The 22803-nt window shown below is 40.0% G+C and overlaps 1 protein-coding gene across 8 annotated transcripts in view; it reads right to left on the bottom strand.

The window, feature by feature from the left end:
* The window catches only part of FAM168A (family with sequence similarity 168 member A), a 200808-nt gene extending 188796 nt beyond the window's left edge, over positions 1–12012 (bottom strand). For 3 of the 8 annotated variants that reach the window (XM_031961452.1, XM_031961456.1, XM_031961453.1), the window contains exon 1: positions 2824–2915. In XM_031961452.1, coding sequence (XP_031817312.1) covers positions 2824–2856 — 33 coding nt within the window. In that variant the 5' untranslated portion in view covers positions 2857–2915. Of the gene's footprint in view, positions 1–2823; positions 3613–4214; positions 4440–11932 lie in introns of those variants that run through there. The other 5 variants (XM_031961454.1, XM_031961455.1, XM_031961459.1 and 2 more) reach the window with 4 other exon arrangements.
* Positions 12013–22803: the final 10791 nt, after the last annotated feature.

Below are 22803 nucleotides of genomic sequence, written 5' to 3'. Positions count from 1 at the left end.
AGACAAATGTAACTTGTTAGTACCATTTTCAGAAGTACATATTAATGTTTTGGGTAGAGATCTCATCCATATGATTTTATGTGCATATCTGCGTATCCCAGAAGTTATCTACTTTGGAAAAATACCTAAGTCCTTCCCTGCTGATGCATGCAACTACAAAACTGTTAAATCTCTCTAATGAGTTATTATTTTGAATTCTAAAAACTAAAGGCTCAAACAGTGCATCATTTCACCACGAAATGATTAAGAAAAAATAAATAATTTTGGACCCTAAAACAAAATCATCTTCAGAATTACTTGCCAGTTATATACTCATTGAATTGCCACTAATAGTTTAAAGTTGATTTATTATTTCTTATTATTAGGGAAAGGTTGAGCATAACAATAACTATTTTAACTGGTCTTCTCTGCCTCCAGTGTCTCCCTAATTCATCTAAGTCCAGAGCTGCCAGATGAAATTTTTCTTCTGCATAGACTGGATCACATACTTTCTCTACTCAAAACTCATAGCTTCCCTAGTAATTATCAAATAAAGTCCAAATAAATTAGCCTGGCCTTGAGGGGGTCTCAAAATTTGACAACATTCTATCCTTCCCGATTTATTTCCCCATTGCTTCTCCAGCCCAGTCTACATTCAATCCTGTCTCTGGTACATATCACACAATTTTCCACTTCTACATATTTGCTCACGCTATTACCCATACCTAGGAGGTTCCCAGTCAGCCCTATGTACCTACTGACATATATCTACCCATCAGAAAGACCTAAGTTTAAATCCAGCCTCAAACATTGACTAGCTCTATGACAATGGGCAAATCATGTGATCTCTTCTCAGCTTCAATCTCTTTCACTATAAAATGGGAATATTAAGAAATCCAACTTCACTCAGATCTAAAAATCAAGTAAAATAATATGTAAGATGCTTTGCAAACTTTATAAATATAATATAAATATTAGATATCATTTTTCAAATAAGTAACTTAAAACCATTCCCTCCATGAAGCCTTTCTATATCTCTCCAATGAGAGAGAATCTTTTTTTCCTCAGAATAGTAAAGTGTAAAAAATGGTAACTTCTAAGGCAGATGTCCGGCGTTCATTTTCTACCTCTTCATGCTTACGCGGGTATGACCTAAGAAAAGTCATGCCATTTCTCGAGCCTCAGTTTCCTTATCTGTAAGATAAGAGTGCTGCATTAGATGGTCTGAGTCCGTCTTCCAGATCTAGAGCTGTTATCATCAAAATTTCTTATTCCATTCTTTATGAATTATCATATCTTATCTTGTATAATATCTTATTCTATTCTTTATTATCAAATAATCAAGGAACATTCATTCCCCTAGCAAATTCCTCCTACTAGATTAAAAACTTGAGGACAGGGAATGTGGTTCTGTGGGGAAAAAAAAAACAAACAAGTTTTTTAATTAGAAGATTCAAAAGTTCAAGTCTGCCTCCAACACATAAAAGTTTTATGATTTCGAGCAAGTCACTTAACCTTGATAAGTCTCAATTCTATAACCCTGATGCATGTGTGTATATATATATATATATATATATATGCATGCATATATAGACACAGAATTATATAACTAGGACAATGATCATAGCAACCACATTTCTCAGGGCTAGCATGAAGTAAACATTTCAATGGAAAAGGGAGTTATCATTCTGTCTCCCAAAACACCAAGCACAGGGCTCTACAAGTACAAGGTGCTTAATAAATGATTGCTAACAATGAGCACATTTTGATTCAAATGGTAAAACCTTTTGTAACTTTGTTCATTTCTGAACCTATAGAATAAAAATGCAAACCTTCACGATATTGGTTATTTTTACATTCTAAACTGTAAATGTGAAGTCAAATGGTTTGATGGTTACACTCCAGAGCTGAGCACTTAAGCAAGAATAAAAATGATTTTGATTCCAGGGTGCTTATTTCCTTTTCTTTACACCCCTCACCATTTTTCCCCTCCATTTGAGCTCTAATCAACAACCACTTCACATTTAACATTTCACGAAATAAAGCAATTCAAACAATCAAGTCCAGAGCAATGTTTTCCTTCATATGCCTCTTCTTTCACTCCCATGCTTCCAATACCCTGTCCTTTCCTCCATCATTGCTTCTCAGTCAGGAAAAACCTGCCACTAAGCTTCAAAATCCCATCCTAGACTCAATTAGAAATGAAGCCTCCATTCCTTAGGCTTATTATGCGACTGAGCCCCAAAATATTAGTTAACCAGCTTGTTCATATCTGATCATGTGAATCTCTTTAGGAGAAAATGCCATCTATAGAAATATAGAAGCATTATCTTACAGTTTATAAGGCAAAGTAGAAAAGGGAGGATCAAATAAAAAGAAACGCATCGGTAGAATATTCTTTCTATGATGAATATTTATTACATTTCCATATTTCACATCTTCTCTCTGTTTACATAAAGCAGCCAAGCTGGGGCTCATCTCTGTATTAGTCTGAGATATAATGATGGACTTAATTGCCCTGAAAACTGAGACACCAATAAATGGAGTCTTCAAGCAATCAATTTGAAGAAAAAAAAAAAAAAAAAAAAGGCCTAAGCCTTTTATGCAGGCAAGCAAGATTCCTGTACTCAGAAATAAAGCCAGCTTCATATTTTTCAACCTTATCCATATATCAGGCAAAGAAGGTTCATATCGATAACCTCAATATCATCCAATCTATTAAAATTCTGATCTCCAAGGCTAGTTTTTTTTAAGGGGGTGAGGAGGTGTTGAGAGTAAGCAGACATTATCACACAGAATAAAATTCATCGCATTACATTCCATCTTCATTTTTCCACTACTAACCTTGGTAGCACTGGCTTTGTTAAACTTTCCCATTCCAATCTGAAGGAATCTCAGAAGAGAACCTCTAATTTACCCCCAGTGTGTATCAAGATACAGAGACTCAATTACCCAACTTGAATAAAATCCAAAAAAATGATAGAAACCAATATTAAATAGCTTAATTCTTCTGAAAGGACCTTTTTCTGACTATTTCAAGGTGTCCTCAGTAAATGCCCTCTAACATAAACCGTCTCAAGTATTCCACCCCCTAGCCTGCTCTGTATGTGCCTCTGATGTCTACTAGCAGGAATCCCAATATTTCCTCTCCAAGGGGGCTCGGGGGTGGGGGGGAGAGGAGCAGCTCTTGCCTACATTCCTACTACCTTGATTTCCCGTAACACCCACACTAATTTAACCTTAGATCTACCCTATCTGCTCAGCTGGTGCACATCCCAATTTGCTCATTCAAAAATCTGGGGGGCTTCTCGCGACTTCTGCAACACCCACTCTCCAATCTCCCTTTGAGCTCCTTTTTGGGTTACGCTCTCTCTCTCTGATTCCTTTTCTCCCAGCGGTTACTGCAACGAAAGCTATCTCCTGAACGTCCTTACCGCCTACCTGGTGTTCCAGGTGCCTTCTCCCCTAGCCAACTCCTTGTCAAATCTCTCCTCTTCCCTCCCGCCGCTCCCGGATCTCCCCACTCTCTCTCCCAGATGATCGCAACTATTTTCCCCGCACAGCTCTCTCCGGCCCCTCAGAGTTCTCACATCCCTTTCTGCCGATCCCAGGTCCCCCAATGTTCTTCCCCTGCTGACTTTCCCTCTCATTCCCTCTTCCAGCTTGCTCACCCCCACCAGCACCCACTTCTGTCTCCCTCTCCGTGCTCCAACTTCCCCCTCCCCTTCCGCAGGTGCCCCCCCCCGAATTCCTCAATCCCTTCTCTCTCCATCCCGTCTCTGCCTTTCTCAGCTACCCCACCTCCTTTCTAACAGTTCTCCACCATTCCTCATTGCCCCCCCCATCTCTGCGTGACTCCCGGCTCCCCCCCCTCCCCCACGCATCTCCTTCATCCTCAGCCGTCTCGCGGGTCTCCAGCCCCGCTCTCCTCCCCAGCTTGTCCCCCTCCCACCCCGTCCCCTCCTCCTGTCTGGCTCCTCTGCTTCTCCCGCTAACTCCTCATTCTCGGCTCAGCTCCATCACTGCCTCTCCGAGCGCCCCCGCCCCAAACTCCTCCATCCCCACGCTCGCGGGCGGCAGCGGCGCTTCCCCTCCCCCCGTGCCTCCCGCCGGAGCAGGGGAGGGGGTCTGCGGCCCGGGAGGGAGGAGAGGGGCGGGGAGGATGGCGCGGGGGCGCGCGGGGGCTCGCGGATGGCGCAGGCCGGGCCGGGATGGCGGAGGGAGCTCGTCCTCACCAGAGGGTAGCAGCGGGAGAAGGCGGCGGCGATGCCCTGGTCTCCCCCGGCGGCGGCGGCGGCGGCGTGCCCGGTCACTCGGCCGGTGTCCGTGGCGGCTGCGCGCTGCGGGGCCTGGGCGCGGGGCGCGGGGCGCGGGCTCGGGCTCCGGCTCTCACACACCAGACCGTCCGCAGCGGCAGCACCAGCGGCAGCGGCAGCAGCAGCACCAGCGGAGCCCGACGGGTGGGGGGAGGGGACACACGGGGGAGGGGAGGAGGCGGGGGCGGGGGCGGGGGCGGGGGAGGATCCGGCGCGCCGCCGCCAACACGTCCCTCCTCTCGGTTCCTGATTGGGGCGGGGGCGAAAGATGAGGAGGGACTACAATGCCCAGCGTGCTCCATAACCGCGCCGGAGCCTACAACTCCCAATGTGCACCGGGCTCCGAGCCTCGGTGCCTCATTTTTACTCTCTTCTCCAAAGGTGTGAGTCGCGCGCCACCTCCAGACCCACCGCTGCCACCACGGTCTCAGACTCCAGAAACTACGCTTCCAAGACCGCGACTGCCACCTTTCCTTTCCTTGCTCACATTACCCAAACTATAGATTTCCGAAGGGGGGGAGGGGACTGTGAAGAGCGTCCAGTCCCAGTGCACACTGGGAATTGTAGTCCAGTATCTCAGGCGCGGTTATACCTCCATGTTGAAAAAAAATTAAAATTCAGAGTTTAAAAAAAAAAAGAAGAAGAAAGGAAGGAAAAATGCCGCAGTCTCCCTCCACTGACTGCATTTTATATTAGCTGAGCAGCAGACAGAGAGTAGGCATAAGGAAATGATGCCCATACGCTCTGCCCTCGGACCAAGTCATCCACGCAACCCTCCTAGTCTCCGTGACCTCTCCCCAAGGTCACTGGCGTGGCCGGGAGAACAAGATGTACCGGCTGACAAGGTTCTCCCTTGGGGGCCCAGAACAGCTTAAAAATAAACAAATCCTTGGCTGGTTGCCATGAAAACCCTTCCGAGGGTTGGCATTTCAGCCCCCCTGGGAAGCTTGAAGTCGTGTTCTCATGCCCTCAGAATTAATAAAGCCTTATTCCAGCCTCCCTCTCACCGCAGAGATGAAATCGACTCAGAAGAGATGTACGTTTCAAACCATCCATTTCAATGGTTAGATCACAGTTCCCGTGAACAGATCTGGGGGACAGGGTGGGTTGTAAACTGCGCCCGCACTTGGAAATGACGGCTGAAAAAAGCGAGGTCGTCGCCGGCACATTGAGACAAGAGCAGGGGCCAGGGAGGTCGCATCTGTCCCGACCACAACACGGTGTTCCAGCCGGAAACTGTCTAGAGGACAGGTTAGGAGTATAAAGGAGGACTGGAGGCTGCGCTACAGTGGTTTCAACTGAAGGAACCAGGGCTCTTACCCTGAAAAAAAGACCTAGGGAGGCTTTGGGAGTTTCCCTAACTAGATCCATCAGTGGGCTGATGCTTTCAGACTTAGCCTAGGTAACTGGGAGAATATTTTTTTAAGCCACATTCTGGACTTTAAGAAGGAACATCATGTTCTCCAGGCCATGGCAATGACTTTGGAGCTAGGTCATAGAGAATCACTCTTTTCTTCAAATCCCCACTTAAGTACCACTTTTTGCATGAAGTTTTTCCCGATTCCTTTCTTGTTTTCTCCCTTTCAAACAACATTGTATTTAAGTACTATATCGCTTGAATCCAGTGACCCTGACTTTCTGGCTGTACGGTGAACAAGACACTCCATTTCTTGGGTTCAGGCATTTCCTCTAGCTGTCCCTCATACCTGGAATGGTCTCTCTCTTCATATTTGGGCTCCCTTTAGGTCTCAACTAAAATCACATCTGCAGAAAAATCTTTCCCCAATCCCTCTAAATTCTAGTGCCTTCCTCCTATAAAGTATTTCTTATTTATTCAGTATATAGCTTGTTTGTACATATTTGTTTACTGGTTGCTTCTTGATTAGAGTGAATTTGTTGAGCATAGGAACTTTCTTTTGCCTTTCTTTGTCTCAAGTGCTTATCCATAGTGGCACACAGCAGGCGTTTAATAAATGCTTATTTACTTGAATGAGCCTCTCACTAATTTATTATTATTATTTGCTGAGGCAATTGACTTGCCCAAGGTCACACAGCTAGGAAGTATCTGAGCTAGATTTGAACTCAGGTCCTCCTGACTTCAAGGTGCCACTGAGCCACCTAGTTGCCCCCATCTCACTAGTCATTTACCTTTCTCCCTTTAGAATGTAAATTCCTTAAGATTGTTTACTATGAATGTGTATTTCTCAGAATCTATCACAGTGCCAGGTATATCATAAGTGCTTAATAAATGCTTTTTACTTGATTGATTGACTTGCTCACTATCTTCAAGTGTTTGAAGAGCTGTTACATGAAAGAGGGGGTAGACTCTTGTCTAACCAAAGCACAGAATTAAGAAACAGATCTGTTTGTTTCAAGGGAGAACATGACAATTAGAGCTGTCCAAAAATGTGATGGGTAACATAGAATCAGTTTCTAAGTGGAAGCTGAATGACACTTAGCTATTTTGTAAAAGCTATTGGTGAATGGAGGGGCTGGCTACAAATCCTTCCCTCTAGCTATGTCCCCAAAGTAGTTGGTGCTGGACTTGTTGTTGTTCAGTCATTTTTCAGTTATGTCTTTGTGACTCCATTTAGAGTTTATGGTCAAAGATACTGGAATGATTTGCCATTTCCTTCTCTGGCTCATTTTGCAGATAAGGAAGCTAAGGCAAAGAGGATTAAGGGACTTGTCCAGGGTTGCACAACTATTAGGTATCTAAGAAACCAGTGTTCTATCCACTGTGCCACCTGGATGCTCCTAGTCGGTGCCAGATTCCCTTTCCTTAAATGTTTGAGGAAGCAATCCCAATAAATCTAAATACACACACACACACACACACACACACACACACACACACACACCTGACAGCTTCAGGTACTTACAAGAGAACATCTACTTAGGAAGACTATATCAGGGTTTCTCAAGGCTCCCAAACTATAGGAAGCTCAGTGGGTACTACACATCCCAGATGCTGGGAAAGAGTGTACATCAAACTATGATATGTCTAGAGTAATTGAGGAGAGAGACATTCATAAGATATATAGGAAAGTGGTCCATCTTGAAGACTTGGAAATGTGTTTGCCCATGAGCTGGGGGATGGTGGAACCAATTGTTGACAGAGATGTGATTAAATACTACCAAACCATAAAAAATATCAAATATAAAGATTCAGAAAAAAACTGTAAAGCATATGAACTGATACAGAAACAAGCAGAACAAGGAAATTAATTTACACAGTGGCCACAATAATGTAAAGGAAACAACTCTGAAAGATTTCCAAATTTTAATCAACACAATGAGCAATCATAACTTCGGAAAATTGTCATCCTCCTTTTGGCAGGGAAGTGATGGAATAAAGGTGCAGAATGTAAGATATATTTTCAGATACGCCATTGTGTTGATTTGTCTTATTTGACTACATATTTGGAACAAGGGAGGACTTCTATTGGGGAGGAGAATGCCTGAGTTAGTGAAAAGTGATAGAGATTCTCCCAAAAAAGGCACCGCTTTTTAAAGAAAAGTACACAGAGAAAAAAATTTGGAAAGGGACAAAAATGAGACAGTTTTGTTAATATATCTTATTTAAATTTACATAAAAAACAAACTGTACAACAACAGATGCCTATCATTTCATATACAGTCCTTATTTGTGTTGTCTGTGTATTGGAATGCTCAAGTTAATTGGTGATTAGTAAGCTTATAAGAGGGGATAAGGAATAGAAACTGACCATGTGATTTCAGAAATATAGGAAATTCATGAATGAAAATTCCTTTAACAGTGAAGGTAACTTTTCCGCAACTTTTGTTGGTTTTTTTTCTTATTATTTTAATTCTGGATTTTTAAAACATTAAATAAAATGGGTATTTTCAAATTCATAATATAATGAAATAAGAGAATTATATGTGAAACTTTGGATCTCTTGGTTTTCTTTATAATGTAATATAGTAATACATTTAATATATTAATCATCAAAACTGTCTTACTTGTGGTTCTGGCCTTCTTTCCATTTTTTTTTTCTGTTCATTCTTTTAAAGATGTTTCAATGATCCTGAATTGATATATGCTCAAACAATATTAAAACACAATTTTCAGAGAAGAAATCTAAGCTATCAATAGTCATATGGAAAAAATGATTCAAATTATAAATAATCAAAGAATGTTAATTAAAACAACTCTAGGGTGCTACCTCACATCCATTAGATTGGCACAAAAAAAGTACAAATGTTGGAGAGGATGTGGGAAAACAGTACTTTAATGGTGCTGTGAAGTGATCCAACTATTCTGGAAAACAATTTGGAATTATATTCCAAAAGGTATCAAATTGTGTGTACCCTCTGACCAGCAATACTGCTGCTAACTTTATACCCCAACAAAATCTTTTTAAAAAGAGAGGAAAAAGCAGCATGATTTCAGAAAGGCCTGGAAAGACTTACATGAACTGATGTTGAATGAAATGAGCAGGACCAGGAAATCATTATATACTTCAACAACAACACTGTATGATGATCAATTCTGATGGATCTGGCCCTCTTCAACAATGAGATGAACCAAATCAGTTCCAATAGAGCTACACCCAGCAAAAGAACTCTGGGAGATGACTATGAACCACTACATAGAATTCCCAATCCCTCTATTTTTGTCCGCCTGCATTTTCAATTTCCTTCATGGGTTAATTGTACACTATTTCAAAGTCTGATTCTTTTTGTACAGCAAAATAACTGTATGGACATGTATACATATATTGTATTTAACATATACTTTAACATATTTAACATGTATTGGTCAACCTGCCATCTGGGGGAAGGGGTGGGGGAAAGGAGGGGAAAAATTGGAACAAAAGATTTTGCAACTGTCAATGCTGAAAAATTACCCATGCATATATCTTGTAAATAAAAAGCTATAATTTAAAAAAGAGGAAAAATATCCCATGCACAAAAATATTTATAGCAACTTTTTCTATGGTGGCAAAAAAATGGAAACTGAGGGGTTGCTTATCAATTAGAAAATGTTTGAACAAGTTACGGTGAGTATTATGGAACACTATTTTGTCATAAGAAATGATAAAGGGAATTATTTCAGAAAAGCATGGGATGACTTGGGTAAACTGATGCAAAATGAAGTAAAATAAGGAGTACAATTTGTATGATAATATTATTGTAAAGATAATCAACTTTGAAAGATTTAGTAACTCTGATGAAAATCTAATTCATGATGAAACATGCTATCCACCTCCAGGTAGAGAAAGAACTGATTGATTCAGAGGGTATGTTGAAGCAAATTTTCTTTTGTTTTGTTTTTACCTTCCTTCATTCCTTTCCTTTTTTATTTTTTTGGTCTGGAGGGGAGATATGACCGAGGGAATTTGTTTTGCATGACTACACATATTTTTAATGGGTTTAGTTTTTCTTGCCTTCTCAGATTTCCTTTTGCATACTACACCAGCAGATAGTACCTATAACCAGTGAAAAATCATCATGAGAACAAAAGCTCATTGTGTGGTTATGGATGATTCCCAAGCCATATCTACACAGTCCTAGAAGATGTTCAGGAAGCTAGAAGCATGAGTGCATGTGCACCCAAGGAGACAGATTTGAGGCTCTAGCTCCAGGGACAACAGGATTCTAAGTAATATATATAGCAATTGAAACCATGTTCCACAAAGGGCTAGAGACAGGGCTTATGGACACTGGAGCCAGGTGGGCACAAGGCCCTTCTCCTCAGAGTGCAGCCCAAGCTTTATGAGCAAGTAGCATCTGACTTTAAGGCAGTTACATTGCCTAGGTTCCTACTAAGATAATTCTGGAAACCAAAAGCCACAGGATTGGATATTCCAATCTTCAATACCTTTAGGTACTTTCTATAGAAGAAGACAGGCAGAGGTATTTTAAATGCAGCAAAATAGTTGTGGAGTTGGCAGGTCCTGAGGTCTGTATAATAATTCTTTATAGTGGATGGCGTCGTCTTCTGTTTGCTCATATTTTCAACCTTAGTTACTGTGCCAAGATGAGTCTCTGTCTCCTGATATCCTTTTGCATGGAGTGGTCAGCCTTTCTTGTTAGTGACCTGGGTTTCTCCTTATGTATGCTAAAAGCACTGGAAAATCTTAAGCTTTCTTGGATCAAGATTCAGAGCACTGGATCTTTAGGATTCACTATGGGATCTTAGGACAGAATATGGGATTTCAAAGCCTCTGGGCCAAGGTGCAACCTGAGATCTGCCATGCTTACACTATTCACTGATGTTCCTGGCTCCTGAAATCCAGGCTGTGGGTTTCCAGCCTTGGGGATTTCTCATGGAAGCCCCCTGCTCTCCCTACAGATACAGAGCCTTTGAGGCTACAGATATTTCTGGTCATATTAGGAGATGCTTGCCTGCATTGGTGACTTTCTGCTGTGCTGCCTTTCTTGTTGTGTAGGCTTCTGTCTGACTTTTTGTGCCATTCTGAGGTGAAGTTTTTTCCCATTGGAAACCATAAAGTGGTTTCCCATTGGATTTCTTGGTCATTATTTCATCAATATTTCATGCTATTTCTAGGTTTTACTATACCAGAGTTTACTACTTCCTCTTCAGGATTCTAGGAGTACCCTGAGAGGTCAAGGGTAATCTCCTCTCCATTGTTTTCTGACTCATAATATCAGGAGACTCTGATAATTAAATTAAATATCAATTAAAATTAAGTAAAAATACACCTCATAGAGAGGAGCATTGTATCCCACCAGATGGAATTAGTAAAGAAGTCAAACCGGGGACCCTAGAAGAGAACAGTCCAGGAGAATGTCTGATATTTTCGTCAGATGTCTTTTGAAGGTATCCCCAGTTCTGCATGTAGCCAATGAAAAAGCCTTCTTCTAAGTACATGATTAGCCAAGCAAAACCAATTACAGAATGTCTACACATGCTCCAAAGTCTCCTCAAGGCAATTCTATTATACACCATCAAAACTATCCTAGAAGCTTAAACTCTTCCATGTGGAGAGTATTAGACTGTAAACTCCTTGGGGGAAGTTTTTATCACAGTGTCTGGCACATAGTAGGTGCCTAATAAAGTATCTGATTGATTGAAAGAATACCATCAGAAGTATCCATATATGTGCCAGTCCTGCCCCCCATTAGACATTCTTTTACAGTTTGTCACTACAGTCTGTGAATCTCAATTCTGAAAGATCTCTCAGAGAATATGGAACATTTTCTTCTTTCAACTAAACTGACAAATCTGTCTTTAAATCACTGTAATGACCCAGTACTATTTACCTCTTCTCTCTCCCTGAATTTGGTACCACATCAAAGGAGGCGTTGTACTCTATAAGCAAAAACAATATTTCAGTAGCTCAAAAGACATTAGATGGCTCAGATTTGGAGAAATCTCCATCCCAAATATTTATATGGATTATTCGTGCCTAACTTGTGGCAGAGTCTTCATATTGGTCTGATCAGCCATGGCGAGATACTGTGTACATGGACCCCGACATCTTGAGTCTCCTTCCAATATAAAGGACAACCATAGTTACCTCCAACTCAAATTAACATTTTCTACTGAGTTCAGGGATTCAGAGAGAAACCTTCACTTTCTACCTCAATATCTCTCCACCCTTCCTATTTCCCCCAGGGTAGCTAGACAGAAGTAGTATTCAGATTACCTTGAGCTGTTTCCCAAAATAGCTAGAATGGAGGGTGAGGTACCAGTCCCTCTCCACACACTGGGGAGGGAGAGAGTTGTCCCTGCTGCACAATTATAGAATGAGAAGAGTTATAGAATCCTAGAATCTCAGAACTGGAAGGGATACCAGGCAACCCCTACTTGATGCTCCAAATTCTCTCTGCAGTGTTGCTAAGGTCATCCAGCCTCCTCTAGAACATCTCCAGTGACAGGAAGCTTAGTGCTTCTGAAAGCAAATATTTTTCATCTTGGGAGGACCTCAATGTTAGGAAGTTCTATTTGTCTAGGATTCCATTTGCCCTAGCTCTACTCCTTGTAGGAGCAAAAGAAGTTTAATCATCTTCTAGATGACAGTTCTTTGAATATATGAAGACAAAAACATGTCCTCCCTTAATCTTCTCTTTTCCAGTTTAGATATTCCTGGTTCTTCCAACTGATCACCCTATGGCATGGCCTACTGTCCTTGACAATCTGATTGAGACAGATTCTCAGTGTCACTATCATTCCTAAAATGTGGCACCCGTATCATAATAATAACTCACCTTTCTATGGTGCTTAAGAGTTTACAAAGGACTTTCCTCACAACAATTCAAATAACATAATCTCTATTTTGCAGAAAAAGGCAGCTGAGACCCAAAGAAGTTAAATGATTTGCTCAGGATCACATAGCTGGAAAGTAAAACGAGAAGACTGATCTCATTGAAGCTTATGGTCTCTTCCAAAACTCTAAATCCATTATCTTCATTGTCACAAATAAGACTCGTTTCTAATTTATCCTCTATGACTATCTCTTTTTTTGAATATAGTTGTTGTCTCCCCTCTCTCCCCCCTGAGCTGTGGTAGAGCTTTCTGAGCTCATGTTGGTCTGATCAACCAGTTAGACACAATGTCTAACCCATGTTCTTGAAAGTAGAGACTAGTTAGTTTTGGGGGGAGGAGAGATTTTTGGTGTTTTGTGTTATGTTTTTTGTCTTTCTTTGTAACCTCAGGGCTTAGACCAGATCCTGGAACATAGTAGGTTCTTATGAACTTGATGTGACTTGGCCCAACGTTGCCTGCTTCCAGATCCAGCTCTCTTCCCATGCTGCCTTTACAATTCCTGTCTCAGAGCTATTCACATCTATAAATGTGGGATAAAAATCTTTGAAGCATTAAAAGAAGGTCGTGTGGTGTACTGTAGGGAAAATCACTTGACTTAAAAAGGCTTGGGTTTGCATCCCAAATGCTATTGATTCAAGCCATGGACATAAGCAAGTGATAACATATCTGAGTCAAAGTTTGTTTGGAGGTTCCATTGAGTGAACAGATATTAAATGAAAGGGTTTGTAGTAACCAGCTTAATTTCTTGCCCCATAATCCTCCCAACTGTGTATGTGTGTGAATTAAATCTCACCTGCTTCAACAACCTTCATTTTACAAAGGAAGAAACTAGAACTGAGAAAGGGAAAAGAGGTTTCCCAGTTCACCTAACAAATCAGTGGTAGGAACTTGAATCTAGAGGCAAAAGTGCTACCCTGCCCTGCCCACCAACATCTCTTCCAGCAAAAATCATCAAACCAGGTACAATCGTTAAACTTGAATTAACCAAATATTTGTTAAATGCCTACTGTGGGCAAGGAGACGCTAACCCTGGTACTGGTACTGGGGACATGGAAAAACAACAGTTTGCGCCTTCTAAAGAGCTTTCGTTCTGGTTGAGGAGGAATGAGGTGGAGGGAGTGGAAGCAGGGAATCCAATGAGATTTCTTAGAGGTTAGTAAGTTATAATGTGAGATAGGAAAAGAAGAATTCCAGGAAGAATGCTTTAAAAAACTGAGGAGGGAAAGAAAATATAAAGGGGAGTGCATGGATAAGAAAAGGCATGTAGCATCAGATCTCAGTCTGGATCTGGTTTTTCCAAAAATGATTCAGTTTAAGGCTGGGGTCAGGACTCATTAAGGAAATGTATTCAAAATTTTAGTCTTAAAAACCATTACATTGAATTCCCAATCCCTATATTTATGCCCACCTGCATTTTTGATTTCCTTCACAAGCTAATTGTACAATATGTCAGAGTCTGGTTCTTTTTGTACAGCAAAATAATGGTTTGGTCATGTATACTTATTGTGTATCTAATTTATATTTTAATGTATTTAACATCATCTACTGGTCATCCTGCCATCTAGGGGAGGGGGTGGGGGATAAGAGGTGAAAAATTGGAACAAGAGGTTTGGCAATTGTTAATGCTGTAAAGTTACCCATGCATATAACCTGTAAATAAAAGGCTATTAAATAAAAAAAAAAATTTTAGTCTTGTATATCAGGATCTGGACTCAGTCTGGATTTTTAACTCAGCCGGGGTCTGGTTTTCAGAGTTAAGTCTGAGACTGGAGTCGGGATTCAACTGGAGCTAAGGCTCTTTCTGCACCCAATATAAAGGTTCCATCTGAGGTTTAAATTCAGTTTGTTGGTCACATCAGGGTTCAAGGCTGAGATTAGGGCTTAAAATAGGGTCAGAGGTGCAGTTTAGACTGCTGTCAGAATCAGGTTTCAGGGAGAAGACTGGGGAAGAGGATCAGATGGGTGTCAGGGGTCTATACATAGTCTGCTAGAGAAGAACCACGGAATGAGTGTGACCCAACTTCCCATGGGCTTTGATTTTCATTTTTAAAGAACTCTGCTGGGGGAGGGCCCCACAGGAAGGACCAAAACAGAAATGAGGCTCAGGAAAAAGAAAACTCAATCCTCAGTGGAGGCAAGTGCTGTTTATTCCCTGAGAAATGATGATGGGAATATACAGGTAATGTCAGATGAGATGTCATCTAGTCGAGATCAGAGGAAGAAAAAATGAGTAATCATTGCTGATGACTCCCTCATGTACTTTTGTACACGGGCAGTTAGCTGTTGGCCTGATAAAAGTAAAAAGTTCTGCTGAATTCCCCAGGTATGTATCCAGGAAGGGACAGAGAATGGCCCAAAACATGCCAAATGATACCACATTTACTCCCATGGATTATTGGGGACAAAAGCAATGTTGCTCTTGTAGAGGAGGCAGATTGTGAGTTTGGGATAAACATCTCCAGGGAAAAAAAATTAACCTTGGAAGTAAAAATATAAATAAATAAAAATAAAAATAAAGGTATAGATTTGTATAAATAGAGATCTTCAAGCTGGTGAGAACAGAATGAACTTTACTGATTTCTACCTTGAAGGAGACCTCCACTATCCTAAAGATCTCTTGCCCCACAAGGATATTAACTACAGAGAAAAAAATCCCCAGTGAAACAAACCTGATCTTTGGCAACTTCTGGGACTCCAAGGTAAATACATATTCTTCTCAAAATTATCTGATATCTTATCATTACTCACCCTCCCAAATAAGGAAAGTGGCTAAGCAGTGTTAACTGATAAAGGGTTCCTGTAGTTACCGTTTGTGTCACCCTAGGACTGTATAAATCTCACTATATATGTGGAAGATAACACACTTCCTTTGTTCAGCACTTCCCACTTGGTGATAATAATTAAACTTTTTATCTTCTGGCCTAACCTTGAATTATTATTGTTGTTGTTCAGTCTGAATTTCAGTCAGGTCCTATCCTTTGTGATTTCATTTCGGGTTTTCTTGACAAAGATACTGAAATGGTTGTCATTTCCTTCTCAATCTCACCTTATAGATGACACGGAGGCAAAAAAGATTAAGTGACTTAATACCTGGGTGATCTAGTAAGTATCTAAGGCTGGATTTCAAGTCGTCTTCCTGACTCCAGGCCCAGACTCTATCCTCTTCACTACCAAACTAACCCCCAGACTTATTGATTTCTAGTCAATAAGAAACAAAGTAGGAAGAATTACTCTCCAGGAAGATCTTAGGACATCTGGGTTGAGAAATTCCCTAAAATATTCCTTTGGTAGTCTGATAAAGCATTGAATAAATAAATTGATGTAGATAATATTGTTATTTTTACTGATTCAGCCTCTACATGAACAATTAATGTTTCTTCAATTATTTAGATCTGTCCTTATTTCTAAGTGTATTACAACTGGATTTTCCTGGATACATCTTGGATGATATATCAACAAATATCCCATAGGTTCGGTAGTTATTTTGAATTAAGCTTCTCTTTTTAGTTCTTCCTGCTAAATTTTATTGGTAATATAAGAATGTTGATAATTTATGTCATTTTATTTTATTTTATACATTGTAACTTGGCTAAATTTGTTAATTATTTCAATTATTTTGGGTTAACTCTTTAGGGTTTTCTAAGCAAATTTGCAAAATTCTAAGTATTAACTGCATTACAGTGGTCTCCCAACTGCCAAATCTGATGGGTTTTTTGTCATCTTTCTTTACCTGTCCTGCGTTTAACATTATTCACCATGCTTTTTTCTTGCATATACTCACTCTCTGGGTTTTTGTGACACTGACCTCTCCTGTTTCTCCCCTTTCTTTTCTAATTGTTTCTTCTCAGTCTTCATAACTAGTCCATTTTCCAGATTCATTCTTCCTAACTGTGAGTTAAGGTTCTATTTTAGGCCTCTTCTCTTCTTAATTCCTACTAGTTTAATTATAATTACTATGCAGATGACAATCAAATTTAACCATAAACTTGCCCTTGCACTTCAGTTCCCCATTACCAGTTATCAGACATTTCAAAACAGATATACCTGTATACTTATTGTGTATCTAATTTATATTTTAATATATTTAACATTTACTGGTCATCCTGCCATCTAGGGGAGGGGGTGGGGGATAAGAGGTGAAAAATTGGAACAAGAGGTTTGGCAATTGTTAATGCTGTAAAGTTACCCATGCACATATCCTGTAAATAAAAGGCTATTAAAAAAAAAAAAAAAAACAGATGTACCATGTCAAACTCAACATGTCCAAACATCTTTCCCACCTCTCTTCTAAACTTCCTTAATTCAGTCAAAAGTACCACAGTCCTTCCAGTCTCCCAGATGTGTAATTTTAGCCTTATCTTCAATTCCTCATTCACTCTTACCCCACGTATCCAGTCATTGCCCAATATTGCCATTTCTGGTCCACAACATGTCTCACTTCTGACCCTTATTTCTGCTCACAGATATCATCTTAATTTATTCCCTCATCACTTCTTGCCTAAATTATGGCAAAGGTCTCTGAATCAGTCTCACTACCTCAAATCTCTTGCTCATCCTATGGACCTATGCAGCCTGACACTGCAGCCAAAGTAATTTTCTCTAGACAAGATTTAATCTTGTCACTTCTTTAATCAATCAATTCCAGTGACTTTCTACTGCCACCAAGATCAAAGACAAACTCTTCTATTTAAGTTCACCCCAACCTATCTTTCTACCCTTATTAGACAATACTTATCCTCACTCTGTGATCCCATCAAACTAGTTCTCATTCTCTCTCTGTCTCTGACTCTCTCTTTCTCTTTCTCTCCTTCCTTCTCTCTCTCCTTTTTTCTCTTTCCTTCCTTCTCTCTTCCCTTCTCTCTCTTCTCTCCTCCCCCTCCTCTCTCCCCTTTTCTCTCTCTCTCCTCTCTTTCCTCTTTCCCCTCATATATGATATTTCATCTCCCGGTTCTGATTCATTATATTGGCTATCTTCCATACTTCTATACTCCTCTTTATCTCAGCCTCATAGAGTCTTTCTTTTACAATAAGATACACTTCAAGCATCATTTCCTACATGAAGTCTTTCCTGGTTTTAACTAATATTCTCTTTAGATTTTTTTTTCTTCATATGCTTCTATATGTATCTGTCATACATGACGAAGTAGTCTTATTCCTAACTAAGACTAACCCCTTCCCTTGTTCAAATGATCTCATTCCATCCAGATTCCTCTAACAGATCAACTCATCTGTCATCCCCACTCTTTAACTTATTTTTAGCCCCTCCCTCTCTACTGGCTCCTTTCCTACTACCTACAAACATATCCATGTGTCTCCTAGCATGAAAAAAAATCTTTGCTTCATCCTTCCATCCTTGCTAACTATAGTCTTATCTCTTCTGTCTTTGTAGCCAAACTCTTCAAAAAGGCCATCTCCACTCTCTTCCACTTTCTTCTTTTCTCCCCACAATCTGATTTTTCCTCCTTATAATTCTATTGTAACTGCTTTCTCTAAGGTTGTGAATGATCTTTCAGTTGCCAAATCCAATGGCCTTATTCTTCTTGATCTCTTTTAATGCTATTGATCCTTATTTCCTTCCCTCAGGACACCATCCCCTCCTGGTTTTCCTCTACCTATCTGATTGTCTTCTTTGAAGGTTCCTCCTCTGGTTCAGGTCTTCTAATTATAAGTGTCCCATTAAAAAGATTATCTTCTATTAGTCAGTAATTAAAGCAAATTTATGTGAGATCAAAAGATATGTATCATACAATAAATAACAAATCCCAATACACTGCATCAACTTGAATAGTAGGATATACTCAGGGAACTCTATTAATGGTGTTATACCCAAAGAATAAGGTTACTGACCAGATGACAGATAGCAACCCAGAAATCCTAAGTACTTTTTTGTTGGAATTAGAGCCTATAGAGGTATTAACACATATTATTTGTATTTGTAGTTATTCATTTCCTAAATCTACCTGTCTTCTCTGAAACCTTTGCTTTTGATAGGAAGTAATCAATCAATAACTATTTGTTAAGCACAAATTATTATTAATTAGTGAATTAATTAATCATCCAATGAATAAGCATTATTTACTTTGTGCCAGCATTGTGCTAGTTGCTTGGTAACATAGCCCCTGTTCTCAAGGAAATTACAAGAATATGGTATCTGAGAATAGTATCTAGATAGCTCCTAGCTCATAACAGAACACACTTAACAAAGGTAGATAAGAATGAATTTTTGTGGAGATTGGTATATCTCTTTTTTTTTTTCTTTAATAGCCTTTTATTTACAGGTTATATGTATGGGTAACTTTACAGCACTAACACTTGCCAAACCTCTTGTTCCAATTTTCCCCCTCCTTCCCCCTACACCGTCCCCCAGATGGCAGGATGACCAATAGATGTTAAATATATTAACGTATAAATTAAATACAAAATAAGTATACATGACCAAACCGTTATTTTGCTGTACAAAAAGAATCGGACTCTGAAATATTGTACAATTAGCCTGTGAAGGAAATAAAAAATGCAGGTGGGCAAAAATATAGAGATTGGGAATTCAATGTAATGGTTCTTAGTCATCTCCCAGAGTTCTTTCCCTGGGTGTAGCTGGATCAGTTCATTACTACTCTATTGGAACTGATTTGGTTGAGCTCATTGCTGGAGATGGCCAGGTCCATCAGAATTGATCATCATATAGTATTGTTGTTGAAGTATATAACGATCTCTTGGCCCTGCTGGTTTCACTCAGCATCAGTTCGTGTAAGTCTCTCCAGGCCTTTCTGAAATCATCCTGTTGGTCATTTCTTACAAAACAATAATATTCCATAATATTCATATACCACAGTTTATTCAGTCATTCTCCAATTGATGGGCATTCACTCAGTTTCCAGTTTCTAGCCACTACAAAGAGGGCTGCCACAAACATTCGTGCATGGTATATTTCAACAAAAAGACTTTACCCTAAAAAGAGGAGGAAGAAGGAAGCTTCCCCTATATATAATGAGACCCAAAAGTCTTAGTATAGTTTTAAACTATTAAAATTATTAAAGCTTAAGTTGAATTAAGACTTTGAAACCACCCTATTTGTCTACCAACTTAGATACCACTGAAAGTAAGATTATAAGAAAATTAGCAGTAGAAAGATCAAGAAATATACAAGACTCCAAATTCAAGAAAGGGACCAGTTACAGAATCTACAACCTCAGTAATCTGTACATAAATGCTCAAGGAGGTAGATGATAAGTAAGGTGAACTAGAGCTGCTAATGCAAGGAGGCAAATTTGACTTATTAGGTATCACTGAGAGTTGGTGGGATGGCAGATATGATGGGAATATAGTACTGGAAGCCTTTATAGAAAAGTGCTGTTGTTGTTTGTTATTGTAATTGTAAGTTGTGTCTAACTCCATGTGAACCCATTTGGATTTTCTTGGCAAAAATACTGGATTAGCTTGACATGTTCTTCTCCAGTTCATTTTACAGATGAGAAAACTGAGGCAAACAGTCACTTAACAAGTAATTTGCCTGTAGTCACACAGCCTCAAATCTGAGACCAGATTTACACTAAGGTCTTTCTGACTTGGTTCTTTATTCACTGCTCCATTTAGCTGCCCTATACAAAAATAATCTTATGTAAAAGTGATGGGGACCTTGTGAGAAGAGAATAGGAGACAAATGAGAAATATTGTGGAGGTAGAATCAACAGGATTAGATACGTGGGATGAGGGATAATGAAGAATTGAAAATGACACTGAGATTGTGAATTTTAGTTACTGGAAAGATGGTGCTGTCTTCCATAGAAATGAATATAATGAAGGTTGTTCCCCAAGGAGCATTTGTAGGAATGGCCTCATCCCATGTGAGCTTTAGCTGATATATTTTCATAACAACCATGTTATATTTTATATATATATGTATATATATATATATGAAACAGACTAGAAAGGAAGAAAGAATAATACCCCCTCCAGGAGAGGTTGGAATAGTTTTGAAAAACTTAAGAGCAAGGTCCACTGAGTCAGTGGCTCTTCTTCCGCAGTGACCCACATCTCAAAGTTTCAAGTTCTTTTAGCACTGAGCCACACATTCCCCGGGGGGTCTCTCAAGTGCTCAGAAGTTTCCATGGGAGCTCTGCCACATAATCCATGGGAGGGCCCTTTCTGGCCCACAGTATACCTGTCCATCCTGGGCTCCTTTGTTGCATCCAAAATGAAATGGTCGAAGGGTCCTTGCAGGGAACTGCCAAAAGCAAAGGGCCTATGTTCTTAGGGGCAGCTACTGAAGACATAAGAGAATCTGAGGGGGGAGAGGGAAAGACTTTCCATGGTATTTAGCAGAGTAGCTATTGAGTTATAACTACCCTGAGAAGCCAACATCTGGTGCAGAATCCAGAGGTTGGGAGCTCACAGAAGGAGGGAAAGGATAGCATGGAGTATTGCTAGGAGCATAAGGTTAGGGGTCATTGTGGTGGAGATAAGCCCCCAGACTATGAGTAAGATGTGGCCCTCTTCCTGGCTGCCGACTGATCACACACCGGTAGAGTCATGTCAGATCCACTAATGGCCCATATGGAGACCTCGGAGACAAACCACCAAAAGGAAGAAATAAATGAAGTTTGGAAAATAGATCACAAGCTTACATAATATATTGTGTGTGGAGAGGGAGGTCAGTTGGTCAGATATCTTTTGGATCTGTCTGCCAAAAGCAAGGTCACCAATATATCTATATATTTTTTCCTGAGGCAATTGGGGTTAAGTGACTTGCCCAGGGTCACAGCTAGGAAATGTTAAGTGTCTGAGACCAGATTTGAACTCCCATCCTCCTGACTTCAGGGCTGGTGCCCTATCCACTGCACCACCTAGCTGCCCCCTTTTTTCCTTTTTTTAAACCTTTTTTTTTTTTTGCTTGCCTTTATGATTATTTTATCCTTCAAAAAAAAAAAAAAAAAAAGGTTGAGGAACCTACAAAGGCAACTGATCCTCACCAACAAGGAATATCTGGCTGCTAGGATGTAAATGATAGGGAACTTGGATGAGAATGATGGGAATATGAACCTTTGTTTCTTAGAATCTATGATGCAGAAGGAGAAGAAAGCAGGATAAAGTCCTGGTTTTGGCCAAGAAGATTTTAAAAGATGCAGAGAAGGATTAGGGAAGATCCTAAGGACTAAATATCTAAAGGGGAAGGCAGGCCAGAAGGGGGAAAAGTCCTCTAGAACAGTTGTTGTTCAGTCATTTTTTGAGTCATGTCTGACCTTTGTGATCCTATTTAGAGTTTCTTGGCAGAGATGCTGGAGAGTGGTTTTCCATTTCCTTTTCCAACTCACTTTGCAAGTGAGAAAACTGAGGCAAACATGGTTAAGTGAGATGCCCAAGGTCACAAAGCCAGTAAGTGTCTAAGGCCATATTGGAACTCAGGAAGATGAATCTTCCTGACTTGAGTCCCTGCCCTCTATCTAGCTTCCCCTTTAGAGCAATATATGCTTAATAAATGTTAATTGAATGATCGAAAAAATTCTGAAGACATACAAAGAAAGTATTCCAAAGACATGGAAAAGGGGAGTTGTCTAAACAGACCAACATCTATTGTACTGAGGATTCATTAAGCAATTTCAGTTTTTTAGGGATATGCACAAAAAATGGAAGCAAAGGAAGATAATAATAATTAAATACAAAAGTGAGGCCCTGCCCTCTATAAATAATAAAACTCAGATTTATCTAAAGCTGCCAAAAAAAAAAAGCCAAGGACAACACAAGTATATTGAGTAATTTTAGGAAAGAGGAAGATCACAGAAAGTACCTTTTATCAGGGTGATGACAACTGATAATGAATAAAGGACAATGTTCGATTTGCTCAGAGATTGATCTTTAAAATGGAAATGATAGAACAAAATGGTTAATGAAGAATTAATATCCAAGATAGGCAAGAAGATAGGAAGAGAGAAAGTGACCAAAATGCCCTTGATCAATTCAGGTCACCAGATGATTTACAAGCCCTGCTAATGTGAGTGCCTGATAGGAATCTTTGAAAGATCTTCATCAGAAAAAAATGTTGCAGGATAGAACAAAAGAAGGGAAGACAACAAACATTTCCTAGCATCGTGGTAGGCACGATGCTAAGTGATTTACAAATATCCCATTTGATGCTCACAGTAATCTTGAGAGATCAGGCACTATTATCACCCCCATTTTACAGGTGAAGAAACTGAGGTAGGATTGATTAAGGGACTTGCCTGGGACAGAAGTTGTGTCTGAAGCTAGATTTGA

Source organism: Sarcophilus harrisii, chromosome 3, assembly GCF_902635505.1.
Source record: "Sarcophilus harrisii chromosome 3, mSarHar1.11, whole genome shotgun sequence".
Taxonomy (NCBI): domain Eukaryota; kingdom Metazoa; phylum Chordata; class Mammalia; order Dasyuromorphia; family Dasyuridae; genus Sarcophilus; species Sarcophilus harrisii.
This window is presented reverse-complemented; position numbering and strand designations above follow the sequence as displayed.